Source organism: Salvelinus sp. IW2-2015, linkage group LG1, assembly GCF_002910315.2.
Source record: "Salvelinus sp. IW2-2015 linkage group LG1, ASM291031v2, whole genome shotgun sequence".
Classification (NCBI taxonomy): domain Eukaryota; kingdom Metazoa; phylum Chordata; class Actinopteri; order Salmoniformes; family Salmonidae; genus Salvelinus; species Salvelinus sp. IW2-2015.
Genome location: NC_036838.1, coordinates 6,096,945 through 6,120,629, shown reverse-complemented (window position 1 = coordinate 6,120,629; position 23,685 = coordinate 6,096,945). Strand labels below are relative to the sequence as shown.

The following is a 23,685-nucleotide window of genomic DNA, read 5'->3' as shown; positions in this document are numbered from 1 at the left end:
GACGAGAGACAGGCACGCAACAGAGAGACAGGCCCGCAGACAGAGACCAGGCACGCAGACCAGAGACACAAGCAGACGACTACAGGCAGAGAGGCAGAGATACAGGCAGAGGGCAGAGACAGGCAGAGGCAGAGACAAGACACACACACACAGGCTAAGACAGCAGAGCCGACAGACACACAGACAGCACACAGGCAGAAACACACAGCACAGACACAGCAGAAACACACAGACACAGGCCAGACACACAGACAGAGACACACGAGACAGACAGAGACACAGATTCTGTCTGTCTGTCTGTATCTGTCTGTCTGTCTGTATCTGTCTGTATCTGTCTGTATCTGTCTGTATCTGTCTGTCTCTCTCTCAATTCAATTTGCTTTATTGACATGTAACAATGTACATTTGCCAAAGCTTACTTTGGAGATATACAATATTGACATAATTAAAATAATAATAATCTATATTGTCAACGGGACAACAGTGATAACAATAATGAAGGGTCAAAATAACCATACATATAACAATCTGTCACTCCCTCTCTCTCTCTCCTTCACACAGACTAGAAACTTTGACAGTTGACCTTTCACTGTTAGCCTTTTTTTGGTCTGTCTTCTGGGTCGTGTTCATTAAGGCATGCATTGGAAAACGTTTGAAAATGTCTCTTAAATCCAGGTAGACCTACCTATTTCAGTCCGTTTTTCTTCTGATGCCTAATGAACACAACCCTGGTTGTGTGCCCTGACCTTTCCTCACCTTCCTTAACTGTTTCCCAAAAGGTTCAATCGAACACTCCACTGAGTACTTCTTGTTCAGTGATACGCTAACACACACACACACACACATACTGATTTATCCCAAATAATGAACATATCTTGATCTTCAGAGATTCAATGTCCGTAAGACTCAACCTTGAATCATGGTCATTTGGCCCAGAACGAGTTACGAACACCCATTATGTCATGAAACAGCTTAGCCAGGCATGTGCAGACTGCTTTAACGATGAGTCCTTAGTGGACAGTTAAACATCCCACTTCAGGGTTTTAGGTTTCAACAGAAAAGAATGTTAGGCTCATGGGGGAGTAGAGACCGATAGGGAATTTTTGGGAATTTATTCAAAGTGTTTTCTCAGATGTTTTGCGATCGATCCGACTCTGCCGAGTTGAATTTGGGCACGCCTCTGGGGTGTCCTTTTTATACTTGGAGAAAAGATTGTTGTATACTTAGAAAGACAATTTGCACTCAATAATCCTACCTAACTGGTAGAATAAAGACGTCTTAACAGWAGTGACTGTGTTTACAAGTCGTACAATAATAGCCTGGTTCTTACACTATAAAAGATCATATACTCTCATTAACCTAGATGATTAATACTCAATCAAGTATAATGATGATAATAGTAGTAAATACTGTAGTGTTATACTCATTGTGTTTATACACTTGTTGTTTTAGCACCCTAGGTTGAGTGAGCGATGGAGTTCACGTGGTTATGGTTTAGTTGTGTTCACGGACTCCTGTGGTCCTATTTTCMTGCCCAGGGATCTGAGCAACGTCAACTGTGAGGAGCTGGGTCCTCTGCCGCCGGGCTGGGAGATCCGCAACACGGCAACGGGGCGCGTCTACTTTGTGGACCACAACAACCGAACCACGCAGTTCACCGACCCGCGCCTCTCCGCCAACCTCCACCTGGTCCTCAAGTGAGTGCAAACGCTGTCACCGTTCAGGCTGTGACCTTTGACTCGAGCTGGGGTCTTTACTTTTAATCTAGTGGTCTACTCAAAGGTCACGCCTTTTTGTAGCTGAAAACACTGGGTTTGCTTATTTTCTAGATCACAGTAAAATATCATGGTAGCAAAAATGCAGAGGAAGCATTCTACCTGCTGCTAGTGAATCCATCTGCTGTGTGATGGCGTCAGATCTTTATGTCCTATTTTATATCACTGTTGGTTTGTTGCTCTCTCTCTCTCTCGCTCTCACCCTCTTTTCCGCCCTAGTCCAAACGGCCCTGGTCCAAACAGCCCTGGTCCAAACGGTCCTAGTCCAAACGGTTCCCGCGTGGCCATGGAGAGCCAGAGCCAGAACACTAACCTCAGGTAACCCTACACACACACACATACACCACTCTTCAGGGGGTGACAAACAACAATACTGACACACACCACTCAACCTCACAAGTGTGTGTGTGCGAACTCGGCAACCTTTCACCATACACACACGCGCTGACAAACACACATCACAACAGCAGCGTAAGCTGACAACGTGTGACCCTATCCTTGATTGATTTTAGAGCTGTAATTGAATGTCTGTTGACTCTGAAGCATTTCGGCTCAACTAAAATGTTTTAGCGACATCTCCCTCCCTGTCGTAGTGAGATCGATTAGCCTTATAATATTGTTATTATTGTTCTAATTAATTAACACGTCTGTGTGTGTAGCTTCGCCACTGTTGATTTTCACGTATGCCATTCAGGTTCACTAAACGTGAACACACACTCCTGGCAGTCTGTCAGCGAGCTGCCTCAGCTGAACCTCAGGTAGGCCTCTGGGCTGGATCTGGGGTCAGGGCTGGAGCCATTCCACTACAGAGAGGAGACACTGTAATGTGGATCAGATGCTTCTAGGCTAGACCTCTCTCTGCAGTAAGCCAGCAGGTGTGTGTGGCTTTCCCCCCCCCCCCCCTGAGCAGCTGTTCAAACACCAGCCGTGTACCGTGCGCCACAGTGGAACAGTCCAGTTACCGCGCGCTATTACCCACGCTGCTTTGCACACAGTAAGGTGGACACGGCGGGAGCAGGTGAAGGGTAGTAGCTAAACCCAGGGAACGAGGTAAATCTCAGCTATGATACAGGGAGCTTGAATTTCTTGTCTTACACCAAGAATGTGTCTTTTTTTTTTCTTTAATAAGAAAAAGTATTTTTTTATATGAATTCTCGGTTGAAACCTTGCAATAACAGCGCCTGGCACGAGACGCGTGTTTGTGAAATCAACATCTGATCATTCGGCACGAATAGTATCCGTATGTGTCAAAATGGCCCCCCCGGTAGTGGAGCTAGCTTAGTGAGTTTACGCTGATGCACAACACTGTCTTATTCCCTTTTGAGGGCAAGATTTGCAGCACTCTGAAAGAAGCTGCTTTTGGACACTTGAAATGTGGTTTTTCTTCACAGACGAGGGAAAAGTAAAGCAATACAAACCAAAGCAATAAACTCCCACACACTGTTGACTTGCATAATATACACTTGGTGGCAGCAGTCAGATCCAATRGTGTCTTATTTAGTTGTCTATGTATAGGCCTTTGTTGTACCTCGAAGTGTTACGCCACTAGTCACTACCCTATCGCATTCTAGTGCTTTAGTGCTGTTTAGTATTTTTACAAAAATACTGTTAGAGCTGTCTGTATAGCTGTGTAAGTAGATTAGAGTAGGGTGTTGAGCACCTGTGTGCTGAGCACAGGTGTGTGTGTGTGTGTTACTATTCTCCTCACATGGCAGTTAGTCAGGAGCCAATCGTCTCTCTCCCTGGAATTTAACCCCCAGACTCCATTTAAACAAGGCTGCAATGTGGTAACATTTCTTCCACCCCCCTCAGTCAGCACACTTCTATGAAGGCACAGTTTTCTTTCTTTTTATGGCTTTGTTGGCGCTCGCACAATCGTGTTTTATTGAGTATTAAAGGCACTTAGCAGAACACGGACTTGTTCAGAACACGGATCTTGTTTGATTGCTGACTGGTTCTCAGCCGGAACTATAAACAGTCCGTACTGACTGACAACAGGCAAGTAAACAGGCAAAGTGAGACCAGATGCAGCTGATAGAAGGGTGTGTCTGATGGAGGYGTTAGCACTGTCTGGGGAGGAGAGTGAGCTATCTTGGACCGGGAGGGAGGACAAAGTGTGTGTGAACCCTGTTTATGAATTTAGTGTGTGTGTGTATGCATGTTTACGTGTCTGTAAGTGTTGTCACAAATCGACTCGAAGCCCGTATCCAAAAGGGAGACAACGTAGAGATCAAGGAATAACAAAAATATATTTAATAACTGAAGTAACCGATATACAATTAACAATGGTGTACGTAGTCAGTAGTGTAAGTGAGTGGTTGCGTGCATAGATGTGATAATGAGGGGTGTTGAAAGGTGCCAAAGCAAACAACCAAAACGGCCACAAAAATACCACAACCAAAATGTCTGCATGGAGAGAGTCTCCTCCATGAATGGGGGGGAAGAGGTGTATTTATCCCGGGACACACCCGGGCACAGGTGTGTCCCATTTCGCTGACGACCCTCCCGGCTCCGCCCACCAACATCCTATGAAGGAAAACGAGAAAGAATTTGKCAGACAGAGTGGGAGGGTCATCACTGTGTGTGTGTCACCCCCTCCAAATATTGAGGGCTCCCCTACTGGCCCATCCCAGAACGCTCTGCGCTAAGCTGCTGGAAAACATATTAGCTTGCTAGCCTAGCGGTGCTGCAGCCAGGCTTGGCCTGCCATCAGCAGCACATCTGTCTTCGATCAGCCCCGGGATTTCAGAATATTTCACCCAACAACCTCCGTGGCCCACAACACGCTTGATAAATGTTTTTCGCCGGGATTCCTTTTAAGTTCCATTTAAGTTTGTCAGAGAGGACATGATGATGGCCTCACGACAAGCGTTACCTCGCTGTTAGAGACAGTGTGGTGACAGTATGCTGTGTTGCAGTGTGTGTGAACCCCCCCCCCCTAGAAAAACTGAACGGTACGGAGCCCCTAGTTAGTGGTGCTTTGGTTTTTGATTGAGGTTTCGAGTTCTTGTTTGATTCCATGTAAGGCAAAGGTAGCCTGACCACTTATTGGTGTTTAACATAGGAAGTTGTCACTATCGCTGAGTTGTCACACTTTACAGGGTTGAAAATAAGTTGGGAGGGAAGGAGTTGAATGCATAGTTGTATACCAGAGCGAGGGAGAGATTTAGAGAATGAGAGAGAGAAAGGAGGATGTGGAAGGAGAGGAATGTGAGAGTTATGCGCCAAAGTGCAGACTACTGTTCTGCAATGAGGTTCCTCTCTTCTCGCTCTTCTTCTCCTTCTCTCTCGCTCTCCTTTTTCTCTCTTTCTCTCCTTCTCTCACCTCTCTCGCTCTCTCTCTCTCTCTCTCTCTCCTTCGCTCTCTCTCTCACTTTCGCGCTCTCTCACCTTCGCTCTCTTCTCTCTCTCCATCTCGTCTCTCCTCTTTCTTTCGCTCCTGTGCTCTCCACCCTGCCTAGACTAGTGGCCAGGAAATGAAGGGATCCTGTAGTGGAGAGAGAGAGCGAGAGGAGGAGAGGAGTAGAATAGTAATGGGTAGATTGAGATGCGATTTGTGAGAGAGGTAGGGTGTGATTGGATGTGGAGGAAAGGGAGAGGAAGTAAATGAAAGAGTAACGGATGAAAAAATGAAGAAGAGTAACGGAGAAGAGTAGAAAGATGGAGAGATGAATTAATTGTAATCAGATAATTAAGGAGACTGAGATGAGACCAGCCCACTGCTAGTGGTTTGGTGGTCGGCGGGATAGACAAATAAGCGACAGAATAGAGAAACAATAAAAGCTATTTCTATAATCGGGTGGAGTGGCATTTACCTGCTGTTTTGTCAACGCAGCACCGACCGGTTTATATTTGACTGACTGGTTGCTGGTTCAGCCTCAGACTGGAGAAGACCTTCAGACTGCTAGACATGTCTCACACATCCACGTTGCTGTGGTCTGCACTCAGCCACACTGTTCGTCTGTCTCTCACATGTATGTTCCTGACCAAACATGCACATATCTATTTCTGCAGCATTACGTCACTGTCTGCGTTGTATTTATCAAGCGAGTCGTTTTATATTTGGTGTGCAWTGGGGCGTCGCACTTACCTGGTGAAATGAAGGTGAGCGAATTAATAAAATGTCTTTATGATGCGATCTTTATGTATTTGAAGTTATCGCGGTGTGTGCCATATAAACACCTTTTTGTCGCTTAGATTCTGTAAACGTYGTGTCTGTAAACAGAGTGTTGTCAAGGCCTTTGGATGGGTCTTTATGTATTTTTAGTCTGTGTCATGTTTTGTTTGTGTCTTTGTGACGTATAGACACATTTTATGTAGCCTAAATACTGTAAACATCCTGTCTGTAAGCAGAGTGTTATTGTCAGTGTCTATCGGGGCTCTGTGTGAGTGAGACAGGGAGGCAGCCCCAGGCTTGTGAAAGCTACCTTTTGTGGTGCTAGGGTAGTGATTGGCTGACATCCTATTCCCTATATAGTGCAATACTTCCCTTGTCTGCCCTTAGGGAGAACTTGGCCATCCACTGCCAATGGGAACATCTCCCCTCCTTTCCGGAGCCTGGGTAGATGATTGGTGATTTAAGGGTTGAGCTCCAGCGCCACAAACACACACTCCTTTGTGGGTAGTAGTCAGCACGACAGCGCCGCTTGGACGACCCTTGGCGGGCCTTCTCCCCGCTGTTCAGGCGAAGTGTAAAGGGCCAGGGAGAGGGAGGTTATAGCGAGGTAGTACGCCCAGCTCAATAAAGGAGCTTTTGATTCGCTGGGACCTTGGGTACCAAACCTGTGCCAACTTCAGGATTGTGACCGCTTCGGTCCAGCGAATCCTGTTCTGGCAACGCTCGCTCTCGCCTCGCCTCGTTCTTCTACCTTGGAATAACAATAATACTCCTAGATTGAATTTGAAAGTTTGTCTTTCTACCCGGATAGTCGTATTTCATCGAGGCTGGTCACAGAAAGGAACCCTCGACTCTTTCCCCTCGTGTGTCTCCGCGCCAGAGTGATTTTCGACTGAGCCGCACTTGTACTGCTATATTTACAGTTAGAAATATGCCGAGGTCATTCCGAATCGGGAACCCGAGACGGCGAACTATGCCTGAAACGTAGTTTTAATTACACCGCGCGCCCTCAACGAAAACGCTCAAATTATGCTTTATTATATGGTTCAAGGGCTTCCTAACCCGAGCCAAGAGAAACTCATTCCATTTTGTTAAAGGGCCTCTTTTTTCCGTGTATGTGTCTTCCTAAAGTGGTTTTCAGCCCTGCGAGCCGAGCCTTACCCTCACTTTGACATGGAAGGGCCTCGACGCTGCCAATAAAATAAATACCAGCTAACTTGATTATACAGGGATACGGACCGGCGGAACACTGGGCCCGTTTAGTTTGGAGAACTCCAAATATAACACGCATTTTTTCTTTTTTCCACCCCTGAAGAATGAGGGAGTGACTGGGTGAACGTGTGTGTGTGAGAGTTTGGGTGGCTATGTTCTCTTCTGCCTGTGGCCTCCCCTCTCAGACACCGGGTTAAAGAACTTCCTCTCTGTGAACCACCTTTGTTTGGCTGCAACTGTACTGCTACTGGACAGTAGGTCTTTTTATTAGGACCTCTGTCTTCTGTACCGTCCTGTTGGAAACTCTGGCCCTTTTTTGGGGGGGGGGGGTGAATTGTGTTTTTACGAGGCCCACCCAGGCGTGTAACCATCCCATACGGGCATAGATTGACGTGGGTACAGAGCCAGGGCAGCTGTGGCCCCAGCCGCGGTTAGCCAGGGGCAGGGTGGCAGAGGGCACCGACGAAAGGCGCCAGTTTCACTTTGAAGGCACTTTGAGGCTTTAAAGAGGAAACGGAGGTGTCTTACAAAGCGAAGGCTGCGTGTTTAATTAGTCTGCCAGCACCGAAATGAGAGGGAAGGAGAGGAGGAGGAGGTGGTGGCGGAGGGCAGAAGGCACAGACAGACCACAACTCCCTCTGTCTACAACGAGCTGAGAGCCCAGAGGCGCCAGCACCCAGCACCTCACAACACTTGCCTTTGTGTGCCTCTATTTTCTCTCTCTCTCTTTCTCTTGGCCCTGTGGTAATACCACCTTGACGCCCAGTGAAGTCCCAGTCTAGCCAAAGATCTAGCTGAGATTGACTCTGAGATTTGGGGAGGAGAAAGAGTGGAGGATGAGGGTGGGTGGGGGGGGGGGTTCTATGAAGTTTCAGTTAGAGGTTAGTGCTTAGAGGGCTTGTCGGAAGTCCCAAGGTTTCCCTGAAGGGGTTCAGCACCCATACACACGTTTAACCCCGTATTCTCCACAGTCCACACCACCTCGCTCTGTCTCTCTATCCAAATTCAAAACGAGCTGCCTTGCCATTTTAAAGGAACAGTCCACTGTTGCCAAAACCGTACTCAATAGAGAGAGAAAGATGGTGTTAATCATTTCATTCCATGTGTTACAATTGTCTTGTTTGAGTTCATATTGCAATCTTGTACTGTTTAACATTGAGCATTTCTGCTCGTCTCCCTCCCCAGTAGTCGTCAGTCGAACCAGTTGAAGGAGCAGCAGCCCCCCCCGCAGGTCCCGGCGTTGTCCCCGGCCCAGCTCCCCGAGGAGGCCGAGTGCCTCACCGTGCCCAAGTACAAGAGGGACCTGGTCCAGAAGCTCAAGATCCTCCGGCAGGAGCTGTCCAATCAGCAGCCCCAGGCAGGACACTGTCGCATCGAGGTCTGCCGCGAGGAGATCTTTGAGGTAAACTGAGGGGGGACCCTGTGTGAAAAACCCTGTCCAGGTGTGTGATTGACGGCTTCATTTTATACTGGATCGTAATGGATTGCATTTTCATGTAGATAGGTAGTGCTTTACATTGAGAGGCGTAACCCACTCATCCGCCACAAATCAAGCATACTTTTTAAAGTAGGCTGCACACACCTTCCTAATATTGAGTTGCACCCCCCCCCACCTCCCCCCTGCTTTTGCCCTCAGAACAGCCTCAATTAGTCGGGCATGGACACTAGAAGGTGTCGAACATACACAATCCATGTCTACAAGGCTTAAAAATCCTTCTTTAACCTGACTCCACCCCTACGCTGATTGAAGTGGAATTAACAAGTGCCATCAATAAGGGATCAGACTATGGGCAGACTTTGTCATGGAAAGAGCAGGTGCTCTTAATGTTTTGTACACCGTTTACACACTCAAATGCATACATGTAAAAATGACACATGCAATAGTACAGTCGTGGCCAAAAGTTTTGAGAATGACACAAATATTAATTTTCACAAAGTCTGCTGCCTCAGTTTGTATGATGGCAATTTGCATATACTCCAGAATGTTAATAGTGATCAGATGAATTGCAATTAATTGCAAAGTCCCTCTTTGCCATGCAAATGAACTGAATCCTCCAAAAAACATTTCCACTGCATTTCAGCCCTGCCACAAAAGGACCAGCTGACATCATGTCAGTGATTCTCTCGTAGACACAGGTGTGAGTGTTGACGAGGACAAGGCTGGAGATCACTCTGTCATGCTGATTGAGTTCGAATAACAGACTGGAAGCTTCAAAAGGAGGGTGGTGCTTGGAATCATTGTTCTTCCTCTGTCAATCATGGTTACCTGCAAGGAAACATGTGCCGTCATCATTGCTTTGCACAAAAAGGGCTTCACAGGCAAGGATATTGCTGCCAGTAAGATTGCACCTAAATCAGCCATTTATCGGATCATCAAGAACTTCAAGGAGACCAGTTCAATTGTTGTGAAGGTTTCAGGGCGCCCAAGAAAGTCCAGCAAGCACCAGGACCATCTTCTAAAGTTGATTCAGCTGCGGGATCGGGGCACCACCAGTACAGAGCTTGCTCAGGAATAGCAGCAGGCAGGTGTGAGTGCATCTGCACGCACAGTGAGGCGAATACTTTTGGAGGATGGCCTGGTGTCAAGAAGGGCAGCAAAGAAGCCACTTCGCTCCAGGAAAAACATCAGGGACAGACTGATATTCTGCAAAAGGTACAGGGATTGGACTGCTGAGGACTGGGGTAAGGCATTCTTCTTCTGAGGAATCCCCTTTCCGATTGTTTGGGGCATCCGGAAAAAGCTTGTCCGGAGAAGACTAGGTGAGCGCTACGATCAGTCCTGGTTCATGCCAACAGTAAAGCATCCTGAGATCATTCATGTGTGGGGTTGCTTCTCAGCCAAGGGAGTGGGCTCACTCACAATTGTGCCTAAGAACAACAGCCATGAATAAAGAATGGTACAAACACTCTCGAGAGCAACTTCTCCCAACCATCCAGGAACAGTTTGTGGACGAACAATGCCTTTTCCAGCATGATGGAGCACCTTGCCATAAGGCAAAAGTGATAACTAAGTGGCTCGGAGAACAAAACATCTATATTTTGGGTCCATGGACAGGAAACTCCCCAGACCTTAATCCATTGAGAACTTGTGGTCAATCCTCAAGAGCGGCGGTGGACAAAACAAAAACCCACAAATTCTGACCCAAACTCCAAGCATTGATTATGCAAGAATGGGCTGCCATTAGTCAGGATGTGGCCCAGAAGTTAATTGACAGCATGCCAGGGCRGATTGCAGAGGTCTTGAAAAAGAAGGGTCAACACTGCAAATATTGACTCTTTGCATCAACTTCATGTAATTGTCAATAAAAGCCTTTGACACTTATGAAATGCTTGTTATACTTCAGTATTCCATCTAAAGACACTGAGGCAGCAGACTTTATAAATTAATATTTATGTCATTCTCAAAACTTTTGGCCAAGACTGTACACTTTATGCTCATACACCCAAACAAGCGCTTATACTGAAGAAAAAAAAGAAAGGAAGGATAAATCAATAAAAACACACTTAAACACCCTTGGTTTCAAGTCTACAAACATGCACACCCATACGATTTATAGGTTGCTTTGCATCCATTTACAGTCTGCAAGAAAAGGCCTACGACAACTGAGCAGTAATACCCCCAAATTCGTTACGATTCGCAGTAAAAACCAGAGAGGAAAAAGGCCCCTTCAAACACCAGTTTCCTCTTTCTTTCACCTCCTCCAATCATCTGTTCTTCCACGGCAAGGCATTCTTTCAGGATGATTTCAGCAGTTAAAAGTGGGGGGGAAGGAGGGGAGGGAGGGAGAGGGAGGAAGGACCTAGTGGCAAGTTTTGGGGACGGACATCTTTCGCCGGTACAATTTGAGCAATGAAATAAAAAGATGACTTCATCCTCGGGACGTAACAGCCACGGGGACACGATGTGCAAGAAAGCAAAGCGAGCATGCACCCGTGTGTGTGTGGCGCGCCCTGCCTGCAATTTCAACAGGGACTGGTGGCATTGTTTGCCACTGACCAGTGCACTGTAATTTCCTAACTAATAACCCTCGCTTCACACTCCTGCTTCTCCTCGAGCCTGCTTCCTGTGCTTTGCTGCGTTCACAGTTGCAACACTCCTCACAGCTCTGTGCTGTGGTGGCAGGAGTTTGTTTTTGATGGCAGCCCTCCTGAGTTACTCTGGACCCTGATAGAGGAGAGGGAGTGAGAGAGAGGGGGGGGGGGGGAGCGAGAGAAAGCCCTTACGTAATGTAAACGGAGCTAGTGCACGTAAAGCCCACTCACACATGCACTCACTCTCTTTCCCAGGCACATATGTCATGGTGTTGGTGCATTCCTGCTGGTTTCTCCCAGGCACCACTAGGGCCTAGTCTACCAGGAGAGAGAGAGAGAAAGAGGAGAGGTGTACAGCGCTGTCAAACCGTTCTGGATGGTGAATTGACTAATCTGAGGGAGTATTATGACAATGGTAAATTGTCGACCGCATACTGTTGTACTCTCTGCCCCACTTAAAAAAGATATATATATAAAAAAAGAACAGACTTTACTTGACATGATCATTTGTGGAATTCGGATCCGGAACATTGTAATCCACTGTTGCTCTTACTGCTGCGTAAAACAACACGCGCTGTTTAGAACAGAAACAGCATGATTGAGGGTCAAGTTGAATGGCCTGCAGGTTGGCACATTTTAAGATTAGGGGTGTATTCCTAAGTGCAAATCCTGGCAAAAAGGTTTGCGGCAAAAATGAATTTCTATTGGACCAATTCGGGTAGGTTCCTCCCTGTTTGGTTCCGTTTGGTTCCTAGTGAATACACCCAAGGTTAACAGACCCATGCGCTCGTTTGTTGTGTTGCAGGAGTCGTACCGCCAGGTGATGAAGATGCGTCCCAAGGACCTGTGGAAGAGACTGATGGTCAAGTTCAGAGGAGAGGAGGGCCTGGATTACGGAGGAGTGGCCAGGTACTTCAGTCATCCACACCTCCAGGCTGAAACACTGTTTAATAATACCATGAGGTCAACCCAGTGAGCAAAATTGTTTTAATCAGTCAATCTATGGTCTTCAACGTCTTTTCAACCAAAAAGATGCCTTTTCAAAATATTTAACGTCTTTTCAACATCTTTTGCTCATAGGGCTGTAGTCCAGAAAGAAACAACCTCTGTGGAAATTCACATTCAAAAAGCTTGATACATCAAACAGAATATTTTTGGGGGCATGTGGCCAACATGCAACCCAACATAATGGTGTTTTTATTATGGCGGTGTCACGTGACTAACAAGATGTCTGTCTGTCGTACAGGGAGTGGCTCTACCTGCTGTCCCATGAGATGTTGAACCCCTACTACGGCCTGTTCCAGTACTCCAGAGACGACATCTACACCCTGCAGATCAACCCAGACAGCGCCGTCAACCCGGTGAGAGGGAGAACTAGAGGAATCAATGGATACATAGAGAGAGACACATAATAACAGAGAGGAGGAAGGAGAACGAGCCACAAACTGAATTCCTAAGAGAGGGAGGTTCTTGTAGACTGAAGGAGGTGGAGGAGTAGACATGGGGAGAATCTCAATGACATTTTCTTGATTCCTCGTGTCCTCTCACCACCTTCTCAAGCCCATTGGATGAGAAAGTCAGAGGGGAGGGACCTCGGTATAATAATGACGATAAGCTACATTTATATCACGCTTTTCTCTACAACCCAATAGTGACCAAACTCGCACACGTCAATACCACAAATAAGCATCGATGGCCAACCTCAAAACTCATCTCTCCCTTCTTTTCCTCCAGGAGCACCTGTCCTACTTCCACTTTGTGGGCCGTATCATGGGCATGGCGGTGTTCCACGGCCACTACATAGACGGGGGCTTCACCCTGCCCTTCTACAAACAGCTGCTGGGGAAACCCATCACCCTGGACGACATGGAGTCAGTGGACCCGGACCTCCACAACAGCCTGGTCTGGATCCTGTGAGTAGGAGACACCGACGCAAGCAGACACGTACAGGGGCTCTGATGCGTTTTGGTCGCATATGCTCCTAAATATTTTGCTGTGCGACTTGGAGATTTCAATCTGGGAGCACCAGTGCACCTAGGGGAAAAAATGCCAGATAATAATTGTTGTAATGATTAGGCTTCACTGTACCGCTGTTTCCGAGTGGCCTAGAGAAAATACAGTTTTTTGACTCTAGCGCAAACTGTTCAAAAGTTGTAACCCGTATTAGCTGCGCAATGTTTTTTCCTTCTATTGCGCGTTGGCGCTGCAGCTGGAAGCTTCTCCAGTGACGGGACGCATTTTACATTCATAAACCGTGGGCCGTTCTAAAACGACTCGCGTGCTGTTAACACCGTAGCTAGCTAACGACCTGGTAACTTTACCAGTATATGCAAACATTTGGCGGCACAGAAAGAATGGAAAAGGGATAGCTTCTTCAGGAGATCAACGATCATAGCAATGAATGAATGACTGATTTGCATGTTGTCACTCCAGAACGTCAGTGACATTCTTAAAGACAGTGTACAATTTTCAATGTAATGCATCTCAGTAGGAAACGGTGCTTTTTACACTGAAAACCTAATATTCCACAAATTACTTTGTCATTTGAATGACTGGGATTCGTATCACTTTTTAGCTTTTATAATAAACAAATGCATGTGCTTCAAAACTAACTAGAATTCATATAGCCCCAATAAAGGCTGCTCCAGAGTTCAATGGTGGCGAGCTTTACACCACTCCAGCCGACTCTTGGCATTGTGCATGGTGATCTAAGGCTTGTGTGCGGCTGCTCGGCCGTGGAAACCCATTTCGTGAAGCTCCCAGCGAACAGTTCTTGTGCTGACATTGCTTCCAGAGGTAGTTTGGAACTCGGTTGTGAGTGACAGTTTTTACGCTCTGTGTGCTTCAGCACTTGGTGGTCCCGTTCTGTGAGCTTGTTGCTCCTAGACGTTTCAACTTCCATATAACAGCATTTACAGTTGACCAGGGCAGCTCTAGCAGGGCAGAAATTTGACAAACTGACCCGTTGGAAATGTGGCATCCTATGACAGTGCCACGTTGAAAGTCACTGAGCTCTTCAGTAAGGCCATTCTACTGCCAATGTGGGCCTATGGAGATTGCACGGCTGTGTGCTCCATTTTATACACCTGTCAGCAACGGATGTGGCTGAAATAGCTGAATCCACTAATTTGAAGGGGTGTCCTCATACTTTTGCATATATAGTGTATAGACCTGGACACACACACAGCGTTGAGGCAGACATCTACACACACACACACACACACACACACACACACACACACAGATGCATACATATACAGACATTTGCACACAGACACAATTGAACTTACGTGAACCCCCGGAGACATACTGTACAAGCACAGCCATACATATTCATACACACAGGATAGCATGTGTAATGTTTGAGTTTGCACGTGTGGCCGTGAGCTGACAACCTTGAGCTGACATGTTGGTTGTTTTGTATCCATGAAATGCCACTAAAACACCACCATGAACCAGTTCCTCTCCCATCAAGACTAGCGCCCTCTGTTGACAAGACAGGCTAACATGTCCGACGACTAACATTTCCGTCTTCTCCCCTCCAGGGACAATGACATCACGGGGGTGCTGGACCATACGTTCTGTGTGGAGCACAATGCCTACGGCGAGATCATCCAGCACGAACTGAAGCCCAACGGCAAGACTGTCTCTGTCTCCGAGGACACCAAGAAGGAGTATGTCAGGTACGGAGGAGGAGGCCGCCGCCTGGGTCCCAAGCACGCGCGTACACACAGCCGACACGATACACACAGCCGACACGATACACACAGCCGACACGATACACACAGCCGACATGTTTCTGTACAGCACTTTGAGATATCAGCTGATGTAAGAAGGGCTATATAAATACATTTGATTTGATACACACAGCCGCACGCGATACACACACACACACACACACACACACACACACACAGCCGACGCGATACACACACACACACACAGCCAACGCGATACACACACACACACACACACACACACACACACAGCCGACGCGATAACACACACAACACAACAGCCAACGCGATACCACACACACACACACACAACAGCCGACGCGATACACCACACACACACACACCACACACCACACACACACCAGCCGACGCGATACACACACACACACACACAGCCAACGCGATACACACACACACACCACACACACGACGCGATACACACACACACACACAGCCAACGCGATACACACACACACACACACACACACAGCCGACGCGATACACACACACACACACCACACACACACACACACAGCCGACGCGATACACACACACACAGCCGACGCGATACACACACAGCAACCATCACCCCTCACGTCTCAAGTATACACCTGAAACATACCTTGTGATGGAGTGACATCGTTCCTCTGACAACCAATGGGGTTCATTTATTATTTGATTTGATTGAACCTTTATGTATACAGGTTGGTCTCATTGTGATACAATCTATTTTTCAAGAGAGACCTGTTCCGACCAAGACAGCAGCTGCATGCCAGCCAGTTAGCAGCTTCTCTCCCCCATCCGTAACCCCCATCTGGAACATAAGGGATATGAGGGTGAAGAGGAATTATTCCTCTGTTGCGCTGGTTTTTGCGTCACTGATTTGGACGAATCACGATTAAGCGGAGATGGTTGTTACCGGGCGTCTTTCAAATTTCAGAAGGGGAGGGATTCGATTGGCTCATAGATGGCCAATGGTTTCAAAGGACTACGCCCCTCGCACTGAGCCAAATCTCAACCCTCCCCTCCAGAACCAAATCTGAATTTGGTTCTGTCTTTCCAAGATTACCAGTCCTGGTTTTGGTTGAACTGCTGTGGGGGTTTGACATGTTGCAATGTTATGTTGACTTCTCTCTTTATAGGCTGTATGTGAACTGGCGTTTCCTCCACGGCATCGAGGCTCAGTTCCTGGCCCTGCAGAAGGGCTTCAACGAGGTCATCCCCCAGCACCTGCTCAAGTCCTTTGACGAGAAGGAACTAGAGGTATGTAGACAGTTGCATATAACATGGTTTAGGAAAGAAATGATTCACTTACTGGAAACATGACATCATTTCTCAAGAGCATATATCTTTGTGTGGGAATCCTGAATGGGGGTGGGGGGGGGGGTTCCAAGATGAATCTGAGACCTTGGGATGTACTTTTTAAATTACATGAAAGGTGACAGCTACCATACTATTTCCCATGAATATACACCCCTTCAAACCATCTAATCAACTATTTTCTTCCCTCTCCTCCCTACCCCAGTTGATAGTTTGTGGCCTGGGGAAGATCGACATAGCAGACTGGAAGAGCAACACACGTCTGAAGCACTGCACCACGGACAGCAACGTGGTCAAGTGGTTCTGGAAGGCCGTGGAGTCCTACGACGAGGAGAGGAGGGCCAGACTGCTGCAGTTTGTTACCGGGTCATCTAGAGTCCCACTGCAGGGATTCAAGGCTTTACAAGGTAAAAGTGTTGGGGGTGGGGGGGTGATGGAGAATGGGTGCCGTGTTTACAGTACCTTCAGAAAGTATTCATGCCCCTTGACTTCTTCCGCATTTTGTTGTTACAGCCTGAATTCAAAAATGTATTAAAATATATTTTCTCACCCATCTACACACAATACCTCATAATGAATAAGTGAAAATATGTTTTTAGAAATGTTTGCTAAGTTATGGAAAATTAAATAGCTCATTTACATAAGTATTCACGCAGTCTACTTTGTAGAGGCACCTTTGGCAGCAATTACAGAAGTGAGTCTTTCTGGGTAAATCTTTAAGAACTTTGCACAGCTGGATTGTACAATATTTGCACATTATTTTTAAAATTCAGGCTCTATCAAGTTGGTAGTTGATCATTGCTGGACGGCCATTTTCAAGTCTTGCCATAGATTTTAAAGCCGATTTTAAGTCAAAACTGTAACTAGGTCACTCAGCAACATTCATTGCCTTCTTGGTAAGCAACTCCAGTGTAGATTTGGCCATGTGTTTTAGGTTATTGTCCTGCTGACAGGTGAATTCATCTCCCAATGTCTGGTGGAAAGCAGACAACCAGGTTTTCCTCTAGCATCTTGCCAGTGCGTCGGCAAGGACTCCCTAGTTCTTGCTGATGACAAGCATACATGATGCAGCCACGCTTGAAAATATGAAGTGGTACTCCGAGATGTTGGATTTGCCCCAAACATAACACTTTGTAATCAGGACATAAAGTTAATTTCTTTGCCACTTTTTTTTGTTGCAGTTTTACTTTAGTGCCTCGTTGCAAACAGGATGCATGTTTTGGAATATTTTTATTCTGTACAGGCTTCCTTCTTTTCACTCTGTCATTTAGGTTAGTATCGTGGAGGAACTACAATGTTGTTGATCCATCCTCAGTTTTCTCCTGTCACAGCCATTAAACTCTGTAACTGTTTTAAAGTCACCATTGGCCTCATGGTGAAATCCCTGAGCGGTTTCCTTCCTCTCCGGCAACTGAGTTAGGAAGGACGCCTGTGTCTTTGTAGTGACTGGGTCTATTGATACACCATCCAAAGTGTAATTAATAACTTCACCGTGCTACCATCTACCAATAGGTGCCCTTCTTTTGCGAGGCATTGGAAAACTTCCCTGGTCTTTGTGGTTGAATCTGTGTTTGAAATTCCCTGCTCGACTGAGGGACCTTACGGATAATTGTATGTGTGGGGTACAGAGATGAGGTAGTCATTCAAACATCATGTTAATCACTCTCTTTATTATACAGAGTGAGTCCATGTAACTTATTATGTGACTTTTTAAGCACATTTCTACTCCTGAACTTATTTACACTTGCCATAACAAAGGGGTTGAATACTTATTGACACAAGACATTTCAGCTTTAATTTTTTTATTAATTAGTCAAAAATTCCTCTGACGTTATGGGGTGTTGTGTGTAGGCTAGTTACACAAAATATCAATTTTAATCCATTTTAAATGCAGGCTGTAACCCAACAAAGTCTGTCAAAAGTCAAGGGGTGTGAATACTTTATGAAGGCACTGTAAGTATCGTTAGCTTTTAAAACAATTCAATCTGTTTTCTTTTATCATATTTTGGTGTAGAGTGAGGCTATCGCTCCACTACCCTAACAATTGTACCTACAGTGAATAGGATTCTTCATCGATTGTTTTCATAATTTATCTGCAGATTATCGACCTAAAAGCCTACCGGTATGCAAATTAGGGCGCCAGATGAACGGCTGTGCTCTTGCACTTCGTGGCTGCATATGAAACACGCAAAAGAAAAAATATGAACGTGCCAGGAAACAATATGCTGTGGATTTTGACTCATCGTTACCAGATTTTATACGGGACGTGCAAATTGACTCGTAGACAATGAAAGCGCATCAGGCTCTCTCCCACTGTGTAAAGAAATTTGACTGTAACCACAACACACACACACCCAGGTACCGGGAGGCGGGACAGACAGCAGATTATCAAACGAGCAGGGCTTCCTTGTCATCGCTCACTTTGTGACTGACAGGCGCTTGTCCTATCAATAGATCGCTGGAATGTTTTTAATATATTTTCTGACTTGTAAAAAAAGTAAGTTGCTTAATTAATTAAGGTGGAAAAAGTACCTGGCTGAAAGTGAGTTTGTAAAAGGCTATATAGCCAACACTAGTGGAAAACACTGTGCGAGTCTCAGACTGCCGGAGTTGACCCCGTCTTCATGACAGAGTCGTGGCCGACCTCAGTGGGTTTGGTTAAATTCAGACAGACAGGAAGCCCTGGGGGAACAGAAGACCTCAGAGTGCAGCTGTGTGTGTTTCGGAGTGTGCGTGTTTGAGTTGATCTTTCTGTTCAAGCCGTGCGTGCCCGTGTGTAAGAGTCTCTGTTTGTCTGTCTGTGTGTGTGTGTGCCTGCCTGTGAGTCTCTGTCAGTCTGTCTGTCTGTATCTGAGCCAACCCAGCTGTCTTTCTGTATGAAAATATACACCCAGTCTTGTGTTAAAACAGCAGCCATGTTTGTTCACGTTCTAAACTGAGTTCAACTGGTCAACTATCCCGAACTGTCTGACTTCTGTGTGTAGAGAAATATAATGATGGACAGCCTGAGAATTTATGATGACTCTCTTTTTCTCTCTCTCTGTGTGTGTGACCCTCCAGGTGCCGCGGGGCCCAGGCTCTTCACCATCCACCAGATCGATGCCAACACCAACAATCTACCCAAAGCCCACACCTGGTGAGTACAGTTACAGTACCACTGCTCTACTTAGACACACAGATACACACTGCTACAAGACTGCTACCCTATACATTTAACAACATATTCTTAATTACAATCACCTGTCATGAAAAGGGTGTCCAATCTCCCAACTAATATGGTTTTACCGGTTTTAAATGCATGTCCAAATCCAATATTTAATGTTTTGTATGTAACACAGTTTAAAGAGAATTGTTGTAATGTTTGGGTTGCCAACTGGCGATTTGACACTAAAAATAAAATGTCATTCATTTATCGATAGATAAAGGTGCTTCAAAACTGTCCACTCAAACTAAAAATGTACTTTTCTCTCCCCCTCTGTACCCCTTTCCTCTCTGTCCCCCTTTCCTCTCTGTCCAGCTTTAACCGGATTGATGTTCCCGCCTACGAGCACTATGACAAGCTGTACGACAAGCTGCTGACAGCCATCGAGGAGACGTGTGGCTTTGCGGTGGAATGAGTGACACATCAGTGGGGAAGTGTGTGTGTGTGTCAGCGTGTGTGTATTTTGTGCGGTCAGCGCAGCAAGACTATAGACTCTGCTGTCACCACGGGAACCCTGCAACATTCAGGCACGCCCATGAGGATTGTGACCACACCCCTTTCTGCTGCCCAGTTCCCCAGGACAATATGGAGACAGACTGCAGAAGGACAGACTGAGAGGCAGACCACACGGGAACTCTTCTCTCACTGCGTTCTTTTTTAGAAATATCACTTCCTTTTTCAGCTGCTAGAGGAGTGACGATTACTTACCTTGAATCCCTGTGAGAATGCCAGCTTTTATTTCGTTTTTTAAGTTTTCTTCTTGTAATAGCTTGTATGTAATTCTAATGGTGAAATCCACAGAACAACCAGTTTTGTGTTGGACCGGGAGTTTTTCCTGACCGAAGAAAACTCTGGTCCCTAGTATGTGCGTTCCGTGAAAGCACTTTTTTGTTGTTGTTGTTGTGGGTCGTCTGGTGCGATCGAATACCAAGGTCCAGACTGCAATGAGAGTATTTTAGAGAAGTTATGTTGGCTTTGGTCTGGGAGAGAGAAATATGAAGGTCCACGCTGAGTAGATGACTAGGGCCAGGGAGGTTGGGTTTCCTGACCATGAGTTAACCAGCAGAAACTAGGTCTTACTGATGAACAATACAGTCTCACACAGCTAACTTCCTGCCACCTCTTGACATCAAAAGCTAATAGACATGCTAACCTGAACACCTAACCCCATCCAGCTACAAAGTCTGAGTTGAACTTAACGCTAAACATCATCATATCACACTGTACCTTTAAATCACACCATAGAAATTCCTTATCTAACACTCAAAGTGGGTCGTTGTCTGGTGAGTGGAACTGTGTCCCAGGGACCAGGCTAGTTGAAGGCAATTCAAGGACGATGTCGGGGTTTTCAAAAGTGACATCCAACCTAAGATGGCAGGATGTTTTTTCCCGTTGCCACTCTAGAGCACTTTACAAACTGAATGGCGACAAAGTACGTGCTTTCTTCATATTAAGTTCAAATGAATATACCACGTTTTATTCCAACCATACTGCATTCAATGGAAATATACAGATAAGAAAGTATATCTACCTGTAATTTTGAGTGTATATATATGTACAAAAACATACCTATTTTGTATATGGCTTGTTCCTCTTTCTATTCATGTACATGCTAGCATGTTGGTGTTATCACAGACCTCTGTATTCTCAGGTGAAGTCATCTTTCTTTGTGAGGCTGACTTGTGAAAGGGGAGATTATCTTCTGGTTATGGAAGCCGTTGTCAGGTCAAACCCGTGACCTTCTCCTTGAATGCGAGCTGAGTGCATAACCTTTAACCTTTTGGCCACTAAGAGACTGAGGTTGGGCCCAGAGAGCGTTCTCCCTGCTAGAGGTTTTTTGTCTAGAAGGGATACAGCTTTTGTCAAAATGGACATTTCGTAGAAGGTTGAGGAAAATGAACCTAGCAGGTTATGAGAAAAAGGTCAAGGTTAGCTAAAATGCATAGAAAAATCACCTTTTGACATGCTGTATCCCATCTAGACATGACCCTAATAGAGCCTCTACCACAACCCTTGCATGAATGGACTTTTTTTAAACAATATTTATTTGCTATTTTGTCCCTTCTGAGCAAAATGTGTGTTGACATGCGAAAAATTCTGTTGAATGTTTTTTTTTTATACTGCCTGTTTAATAGCAATGGACGTGGACTATGACCATGGACTGTATTCACCTGCGTACATATAAAATAGACCCAATCCAGTGTGATCAAAGGTAAAGCAGATTCTCTTCAGATAGACAATTATCAAGTATCCTGAAATTGGGCTTTTGTACAGTATAAGATATTGTTCATGTGGTGGATCACAAGCAACCTTTTAATTAGACAGAAAATGAATAAAATGCATTAAAAAAAAACTAGATTTTTTTTGCACACGCAGACTTGTGTTGCCGTTATAATCAGCAACTTCCATCTATTTACAAAATAGTTAATGGACTGATTTTTTATGTAGATATATACGCGTGTAGATATGCACAGAGCTCATGTCCAGTGCACGCACACACACAGTACTGTTTCCTGCTATCTACATCTAACAGAATTGACCTTCACTCAGTCTTATGAGATGGTATTGGATGAGGTGGAGTTGTTTCTAGATAATAGATCAGACAATATGGACTGTTGCTTGTAGCATGCTTTGCCAGCCGAGCCCTGCGACATTTAGTCGCCGACCGGTGCAATTTCTCACATGGTGTAAAACCCACTTTCCTTTATTCTGTGTGTATGTAAGTATTGTGTGTAAATTAGTTTTCTTTTTGCTAAACTTTTGTCTGAAATTTTAACATGTTTTTATTTCTCATTTTTCAGTCTATTTTGTATTTATTACAGTGTGTTCATAGTTTTTTCACATCAGCTGCTCTGTGAGCTTCAACTGACACTGTAAATAAGAAAAATAAAAGCGGAAATTATAAACCTCTTGTACCCTTGCAGAAAACAAGCAATAAACTCTATGCTGTTTGGAACTCACAGCATAATGTTTCATAGAATAAAGTGTTATGTTTCTTCTTTCCTAGGTCTCATAAAATGAAGGGAATTGGTAAGACATTTCATACAAAATGAGGGCCAATTATTTACCATGTAGGCTCTCAATTTCAAAATCCTGCTCAAAATCCATCCTCTCATCTGCAATGATTTGACAGGTGAAAACAATGTAGTGGAAGCTCATGAAGATGGCTTTTCACCAGGGCTCATTTCCCAAAAGCATCATGAACTTAGCCTTAACATGCTTTTGGGAAACGGCCCTGGTCAGTTCAGACCGGTGCACTGTACCAGGGACCGATCCGCTACCAGGGCCGGGTCCCTGGAACGAGTGTCCTTGACGGAACACATGATTGATAAGTGATGTTCTCACACCTATATAATGTCGGTTCATATAGGAGACATTTAGACCCGAGTTTAGCGTGTGTAAAATTAACTTTATTCCTATTTTAATTAACTTTTCTGTTATTCTAAATTTGAACTTAAACATGGGGGAAGTGCCAGTAAGGTAGGCGTTTAGGTTGGAGAGCACAGAAATGGAGGTGTGGCTGCTTGTGTCCACAGATATTCCATATTCTGACCTTAACTTAATTCCACCACTTTTACACGCAACCATGAATAAGGTCGAGAACCTGCCAGTTTCAAGTGGGAAAAGCATCTTTCTTATATAAATCTCCACAATCTCCATGTCCTAATTAATAATTATATAAACTGATACTAGGTAGGTCAATGAGTAATCCGTTTGAATAAGGGGATTGTAAATATAGGATAAATGACCATTCTTATAGATCTACTTTACCTGGAGATGAATGTGAATCTAGTCATGGCAGGAGACTGACATGCCAGGCAGGGCTATTTATGCCCCTTTCCTACAGTGAAGTATGAAACGCTGTGTCGTTATGCAGAATCTTTCATGTATGGCTTTATAATTTGTAGGGATTGAGACGCAAACCAAATTGGATGACAAAAGTCACATCAAATGTAACCTTTGCGCTCTCAAGAATGTTTTAATCATATGCCCGCCGACTTTTCCTGTTACCTTTCATTTGTGGGCTATAGCATATGTTAAATATTCTTAGCCACCATAAGTAATAACCAGGTAGGGCAATATATTTAACAGCCAATTTAGTGTTCGTTCCCTTCATACATTCCATTACATTTGATTTAACTTACCTTTATTTCCTCTGTAAACACAGTCACATCCTTGTGATTGAGAGTCAAGTAATAGTGGATAATATTTCATGAAGGCCAAAAGAAAATTGTAGTAAAAATCAAATCGGGACCTATAGACTTATTAATCATTACGGAGCTCAAACCG

General features: G+C 45.2%; 1 protein-coding gene across 4 annotated transcripts in view; it reads left to right on the top strand.

Annotated features, from left to right (window-relative positions):
• Positions 1-20,383, top strand: part of LOC111952649 (E3 ubiquitin-protein ligase SMURF2) — a 65,110-nt gene extending 44,727 nt beyond the window's left edge. For 2 of the 4 annotated variants that reach the window (XM_023971801.2, XM_023971644.2), the window contains exons 10-20: positions 1,539-1,697; positions 1,995-2,093; positions 8,293-8,506; positions 11,942-12,045; positions 12,383-12,497; positions 12,871-13,049; positions 14,682-14,819; positions 16,016-16,136; positions 16,399-16,600; positions 19,254-19,329; positions 19,711-20,383. In XM_023971801.2, coding sequence (XP_023827569.1) covers positions 1,539-1,697; positions 1,995-2,093; positions 8,293-8,506; positions 11,942-12,045; positions 12,383-12,497; positions 12,871-13,049; positions 14,682-14,819; positions 16,016-16,136; positions 16,399-16,600; positions 19,254-19,329; positions 19,711-19,810 — 1,507 coding nt within the window. In that variant the 3' untranslated portion in view covers positions 19,811-20,383. Of the gene's footprint in view, positions 1-1,538; positions 1,698-1,994; positions 2,094-8,289; positions 8,507-11,941; positions 12,046-12,382; positions 12,498-12,870; positions 13,050-14,681; positions 14,820-16,015; positions 16,137-16,398; positions 16,601-19,253; positions 19,330-19,710 lie in introns of all 4 variants that reach the window. The other 2 variants (XM_023971576.2, XM_023971720.2) reach the window with 1 other exon arrangement.
• Positions 20,384-23,685: the final 3,302 nt, after the last annotated feature.